The following is a 7,500-nucleotide window of genomic DNA, read 5'->3' as shown; positions in this document are numbered from 1 at the left end:
TCAACAACTGAATAAGCAGCAAAATAATGGAATAAGCTGCATGTGAGTTGCACCATCTACTTAACACTTTCAAAGCAATAAGCAATAACTCAGCTCTTCAGGATCACTTTCCAGTCCTCCAAAATACATTCTCCCCTTAAAAATAAATCATTTTTTCTCAATTATAAATCAAGTTGGCATGAGATTAGTAAAAGATAGAGACAAGATAAAATACTAGAAATATTCTGATAAATAAAATGAAAAATGATCTGATATATCTGATAAATAAAATGAAAATCAAATATCAAAATTTGTACATAAGTTAAAAGTCATGAGAAGAAACAAAACAAAAAAAAAAATACAACCCTCCCAAAAAACCCCAACCAAACAAAAACCCCCACCCAGCCAACCAAGCAATCAAGCAACTGATCAACCCAAACCAAATTAAAAAACAAACAAACAAAAAGAAACAAACAAAAAGGAGCAAGAACAACAAACCCTTTCCAGCCTTGGAAGAAATGATTTCCAGCCTTCTGGAGGAAAGAATGTATTTGTGTCTTGACACATACTGGACCCTGACAGTGCAGCAACTTAATACAGAGAAAAGTTATTTTAGAGGTTTTTAAAAATGTATTAGACCTAGTTCTTCTTTCACTATATTGCCTGTACTTGCATGGTAAATAAAGCAACCCTATTTCACAGGCAAACAAGATCAGAAAAAATTATTCTTAAAACAAGTTTTATACTCTTACTGTTTCCATAAGTAGCTTTTCTCCAAAATGCACAGCAAAATGCATAGTAAAAATATGGTGTAAAAAATTGTGTATATCTCACAAGTTTCTGAAGATTACTGTGTTAAGTCTCAAGAAACTTGCAACATACTCCCAAGTTACCATGTAATCATATTGAAATTGTATTACACTGGACTTTCTTCTCCCACACTGCATACTGCTGTTACATTTAAAGTTCCTCAGGGCAAGGACTATGTCTGTATCTATTTTGTAAGGTGTTATGCAAACATATGGTGTTGCAATAACTAATAAATAATCATGAGTATGCAGAAGCCTTAAATTTGGTCTGGGAGATCTTTTATACCTGCACTCTTGCCTATTCCTGTGTTATCCACATGTACCTGTGACCATGCAGACTGAGCATATGTACGTGTGGAAGCACAATGAATTTACTGGTGTGCACTGGTGATAGTGGTAATGATGCAGAGGTAAAATCTGTCTTCAGATCTTTTTCTGGCAATTTTGCACCAAATTAACTGAAAATATTAAACCATTACATTAACAGGCCATGCACTATCATGCCTGTTAATTGAAGGAGTAAAATTCTTCTGAATCAAAATTTCGGAAAACAAGTGAATGGTATGTTCTGAGCAATTACCTGCTTTTTGAACTGATTGTGCGTTTTTGCATCAATGGGAGGATGAAGTCAATTCCTTCGAAAATATATAAATTATAGGTTTTATGACTCATAGGAAATGTGTCCTTGATGATGCTTGAGCTTAGCATAAACTACCTAGCAAGTTACATGTATATTCTTAAAGCATTTTAAAGCATATTAAAAGAATGAGCAAAAACCTTTCACAATTACTTAGGTCTCTTCCTCAGCCATGCACGTTTCAAGAATACCAGAACATTTTGCTCACCTGAAAACTATCATAGGGTCCTAAACATCTGAAGTCATGATTTAAAAGACATAGGTGTTAGTAGAAGTAATATAGTCACTCTATTTTCCCACTATTTATGACAGATACATTTTCCCCGTAGATTAACAATCAAATGACTGCACAGTCCTCTGATTATTAATTATGCTAGAAAAGAAGAAGGAGAAGATACATTTCCTCCATAATGTAGTTCCTGTAGCTGTGAGAGCATCTGTGAGTCCATTCCTTGCAAAGCTTACCCTTCATGCCTACAGTGGAAATAGCCAGTAAATCCATGTTCAAAGGCAGAACTCCTTTGCTCTCATCTCTTCTTTAACCTGATCCTTATATTTTGTTCTCCATGGAGCAGAAAGCCCACTATTAAAGCTCCAAAAGGGACTTCTTGATCCTGGAAGAGAGAGAGAAGTAAATGGACACATTGTCCTTCAAAAACACATTATTGATCTTTGTAAATTTATGTTCAATTGAAGTGTCTGGGGACAACCACTTGGGTCTGGGCTGAACTTCAGTTTCAGGCAGCTACTCCCTGAGGTCCTCTTTCCCTGATGCAGAGTGTGTTTTTGTTTTGCTGAGCTCACATGTGTAGTCTGAACCTTTCCCAAGAAGTTGGCTGTGTTAATAAGGTGTATAGCTGGTCCTTCCCCTGCCTCTACCTCACACACTTTTCTTCATACTTGGAGGGGGCAATCACTTCTATCATCCTCTACTTCTGAAACTGCATTGAAATTTGGCTGTTCCCCTGCAGTTCTGTTTTTGGGGATGGGTAGTGGATGTTCTCTTGTTGCTTAATGATTAAAGAGCAGATAGATAGAGAAATCTTAACAAAGTCTACATTAATTCCTTGTAGTTCAAGCAGCCTAAAAGCAATTATATCTTTTGGACACTCATTTGTAAGGTGATTGTCTTCATCTGCATCAGCAACAGGAAATGGAAATCAGTTCAGTCATTGTAACAAATATTCATAACTGGTTACATTGTCCCTTAGATGGGATATGTGACCTGTGAGCTATAAACTGGGGTATCCGACAGTCCTCACTGGGAAATTTTGTAGAACTAAGTCAAATAATCAGGTTTTTTATTTTGTATTGTTGTCTGTATGGCATGCTCTGACTAGGTCTTTCTGCACAGCTTCCCTTGGAACTATTGGAAGCCATATGTGCAGCAGAGAAAAATATACTCATAAAATTATTTTCCTCATCTTAACACTGTCTTACTTCCTTCTCTAGGCACCTTAACAATGAACATGCATTGGATGACAGAAGCACTGCTCAGTGTCGGGTGCAAATGCAAGTGGTTCAGCAGTTAGAAATACAGGTTTGTTATATGGAGGCATTATCCTATTACTTATTTACTGTTAACCTAAACTAAATTGAAAACACTTGCCTTAGTGACTCTAGCTTAAAGACATATGTTTCTTACATTAAATTTGTTGATATTCATGAATAAGTGAGGGTTTTTTACTTAAAGATTTTTCACATTATAAATTATGCAATAATTATCTGACATCAAGATTGTCTACAGTATTTTGCTTGAACTAAGACTCTAATGCTGTTCATCACAAATGAAAAACACAGTCCCTGGAGCAAAGACTGGATCCAAGCCATCTTCACTTTTAAAATGCTGGGTCAGAACCCCTCTTCCTTCTTCCCTTCTGACCCAGTGTTTGTCTGTGCTGTTCTGTGGGATAAAAGAGCTGCAGAGCATATCTCCATCCAAAATGACTCCCAGCCTGATAGGGGCATTTTTCTGCAAGCAAGGAGGTGTCCTGTCAGACCCACTCAGGAAGGTCCCCAGGGAGTGCCATGCCTCAGACCGCAGGCCTGCAGTGCCCTGTGCGTGCTGTAACCATTAGAGGTCACTGCATGTATGTGAATGCTCCCTTCTGCTTATGCAGGGAGTGGTGAGTACCCCTGGGGTCTCCCAGCATTGTGACAACACCTACAGGCCACTGAGCTTGGGCACAAGGCTCAGGGGTGACCATGCAGGACACGGGAACACGCTGTCTCCTGCCCACACAGCAGTCATGGGGGGCATGCTTGGCAGTCCCGTGCCCTCTTGGGACTGCTCGGAGGAGCTCAAGGGATGCAGCAAGGGACCAAGGTTTTTGTCCCTGTTTCTTGCCATATGTAGAGAAAGAAGGATAACAACTTTCACCTTTCTCACCTTTTTGGAATATTGTCTCACAGTTCTCTTTTACGTAGGAATACTTATTCCTCTTTCAGCCGAGGCTTTTTTGGATCTTTTTTACTTTAATGCTGGAAATCCAAAACAACGAGAGGAGCATGCAATAATGCATTTAGTTGTCATTTCCCTTAAAATGAATGATTTTTAAACCCAAGTAAAACTGCTATTTCTTTTATGTTATTTACATGGTAGCGTTAGCTTAATTTGTTTGTTAGGAATTCATGTCATGGCAAATATTGTGTCACTAAAACACACACACAGGGAATCCAGCTACACATATTACGAAGAAGAAACCTTCTTCATACCCCTTGCCTCAAATATTTATTAATAGAATATACACTGCTCAAATTAAATACCTGCAGTACTAAAGATAGTTCCCTCTTCTAAAATTACTTGCAAGTTGTCCAGTCCTTTGTCCAGTCTCAGTCTACAGGTGTAAGAGCAAGAACTCTCTGGAAAATAGTAGTATTAAACACCAAGTTTAATTCTTATTGCAACTAATGTTGAAATCATGTTTCAGGTAGCCAGAGCCAAGTCACTAGAGTAAAATTTTGAACATTTCTTCTTGTAAACTAGTTTGTGAAAAAAAGAAATCTTTTCCTACTGTAAAATACATTTTCTGCTTTTATATTCTGCTATTTTTATCAACAAGTTGCATATTTCAAGCACTTCCTCCTGTTTCATTTTTTTCTTTTAATTTGGTACCTTGTTTGATACCTGAAGCTACAGTTATTTACATAATTTATGATCTGAAAATGGTATCAGTTAGGAAAAAGTAGAGGTTTAAGTAACGTTTTTTGAAGGCAACGTAAAGGCTTCATAGGAATTGTTTACCATTTACAAAGGCTAGGCTGTAATCTAACAGTTGAAGTGAAGATTTAGCTTGCAGTGTGACCAATTATGCCATTTTTTGCTTTGTCTGACTGCCAGCGAAGTAGGGTCCATCAGTTGTAATGAGACCCAGTGCAGTGTCGATGCCGACTCGATGGCAGAGTTCAGTGTTTCACACTGCCTGGGCTCTGTCACTCTATTGAATTAGATTGATGATGGCAGATTGCAGGGGGCACTAACTGGACCTCAGTGGGAAAGGATGAAGTGTGTAGTCAATCCTGGCAGGCACTGTGCTTTGAGGACCCTTCACCCCTTCACAGCTGTTGGCACTAGTCCATTGCTAACAGTGTCCACAGGACTTTAAAGAGACACTATGGGCCTTCTAATTTATGGTCTTAGTAACTTGTTACTGTCGAGGCAACTGTGACCTCAATTCTCTTATTGACAAAAAGATGAAGTGCTATTTGTTTTCTCTGACCTTTTAACATATGAAAGGCTATAAAAGTTTTTGTTGGGTTTTTTTTCCTTCCTTTCTTTCTTTCTTCCTTTCTTTCTTTCTTTCTATGCCCAAAGTTGCATTTGCTCTCAGATAAGTTTCTACTGACACAGACTTTTATATGCAGGAATCATTACACCAAGACAAGCTCAATGATAAGATATATCACTGCAGTGAAATAGCTGTATCAGTCATTTCTAAAATGCTTCTGATCCCACTCTTTCTTAACAGCTTTCTAAAGAACGCGAACGTCTTCAAGCAATGATGACCCACTTGCACATGCGACCCTCGGAGCCCAAGCCATCTCCAAAACCTGTAAGTGCATATTGCTTTATAAACAGTAAATAGGTCTACGAATGTAGCAGGCTAAGAAAATGAACAATTTAGTGACAGTTGGAAAACAATGAGTGTGATGAAAAATATGGCAATAAAATGAAGGTAAAATGCAATATCTTGTCAAATTGTATGTTTCTTTAAAAGTAATGCTATCTTTTGCAAAATCTATCCAATCTACGCCATAGGTGACACTAAACAAAGTACACCTATAAGTGTCCAAATCATTGCCTTGAGACTGAAACTAGAGAGAATATGTTTTTGTGATAAGTTTAGAGATATTAAAAGGAAATCCACTTTGAAAGATTTGAAGTTCATTGACAGTAAGAAGTAAATGTAACATGAATCTAGGTACTTAGAAAATTTCGCAAATTGCTTACAACAGACACAAGTAAACAATTTGTTATTCTTAAGTGAACAAAAATGTTATTTTATGCAGTGAATTGAAATAATTGTAAACATGTGGAGGTGTTGTGTTCATATTTGGCAAGACTGTATTGTTATGCATCCACTATGATGTTGTTGGGGTTTGTACAGGCGCTGAAAAGTCGCTGTTGCTCCTGGCCACTCCACAGTGCTGCATTGGGAACAAAACAGTTTTGCAGCTAGATCTGCATCCAGATCCAAACTCCATTAAACTCTGTGTGGCTTCATGTAAGCAAAAGTATTCTCTGATGCAGGTCTAGTGCTGTGCTATCAGGGTGTCAGGCATCATAGTACTGGTATTGACTGTGGTTAGATACACTGCACTTACACTAGAAGCTGTGTGAAAAGGGAACTGTTCATTTATGTTATCCATGATGGTAGCTTTTGTACATATAATATTAAAAGGCTATACCAGGACTTGCAGATGAAGTGCTGAAGTATCGATGAAAATCTGTGGCTGTGAAAGGCAGGAAATGCAGGCAGAAGGAAAGCAATCTGTTTTAAAGAGTACACTTGCATATCAGGGCCAGCTAATGTTTACGTAGAAGGACAGCATACACTGTCTCTTGTGTTTTCAGCTCCCCGTACTTCAAAGAAAATCTTTGTTGGAGGGCACACTTTATAACCTGATGATGAATGAAAAAAGTGTTAGCATTTCCTTAACCCCTGCCTTTGTAAGAGAAAATTTAGGCGCATTATTTTTGCTTTCATTAGCCTAACTAAATTCAATTTTTTTTTAGGTCATCTACTAAGGAAAAACGTTTGGAAACTTAAATTCTAGTATATGTGGCAAATATAAGAATAAAGTAATCTGAGTGCTTTTTCCATTTCCATGCACTGTGAAGTTTTTCTGTCATGCAGGCTTCTTGAGCAATTCAGGTTAGGTACCAAATCCTGCTGAACTGCGTGGTAAAAGGTTTTTAGAACACATTTCTACTATTTAATTATTTTAACCCCAGATGATCTGTAGTCTATCAAAATTTTGAGAATATTGTTTCTTTAGAGTTTTAAGTGACTGTCTTATTTCAATAAGATTATTTTTCTCATCCCTTCCTATAGTATAATGTAGATAATCACAAGACAGAATAATTGTCTCATAAATCCATCAGGAATCTGCAGCTTGTTCTTTTCCAATTAATTATTCAATCAGTAAATTTTTTAAAACTCCAGCAGCATGGTTACATCTACACTAATAAAGAATTTTCAGCCTATAATCCAAAACAGAACCTGAATGAATAATGTAATTGAAGTATTACATTACATAAACCACACATGAAAGAATTGCTAATTGCGTTTGATGGTGGGCAATTAATACAGAATCTTAGATGAGTGATTTAAAATGAAACCACAGTTTAAAGTTCCCTTTGGAACTAGAGATATCTGAAGTAGTGAGCTACACTGCTGGCCTCAAATTGGTTTGAAAGAAGAGTGGTCAATATTACCTCCCCCCCCCACCTAAAATTTATACACTGTACAAAAGAAGCTTCAAAATTGATATGATAGTAGAGATTTATGGTCTCATGTGCAGTGGCTCAGTTGAGACGGCCCACACATTTGATAAATATTAATAGCATGAATT

The 7,500-nt window shown here is 37.3% G+C and overlaps 1 protein-coding gene across 1 annotated transcript in view; it reads left to right on the top strand.

Annotated features, from left to right (window-relative positions):
* FOXP2 (forkhead box P2) overlaps positions 1 to 7,500 on the top strand; it is a 401,013-nt gene that overhangs the window by 355,189 nt on the left and 38,324 nt on the right. Inside the window, exons 12-13 of the mRNA XM_041421031.1 lie at positions 2,878 to 2,965; positions 5,394 to 5,477. Coding sequence (XP_041276965.1) covers positions 2,878 to 2,965; positions 5,394 to 5,477 — 172 coding nt within the window. The remainder of the gene's footprint in view (positions 1 to 2,877; positions 2,966 to 5,393; positions 5,478 to 7,500) is intronic.

Source organism: Onychostruthus taczanowskii, unplaced genomic scaffold (genome assembly GCF_017590055.1).
Source record: "Onychostruthus taczanowskii isolate IOZ18803 unplaced genomic scaffold, ASM1759005v1 scaffold68, whole genome shotgun sequence".
Lineage (NCBI taxonomy): Eukaryota > Metazoa > Chordata > Aves > Passeriformes > Passeridae > Onychostruthus > Onychostruthus taczanowskii.
This window is presented reverse-complemented; position numbering and strand designations above follow the sequence as displayed.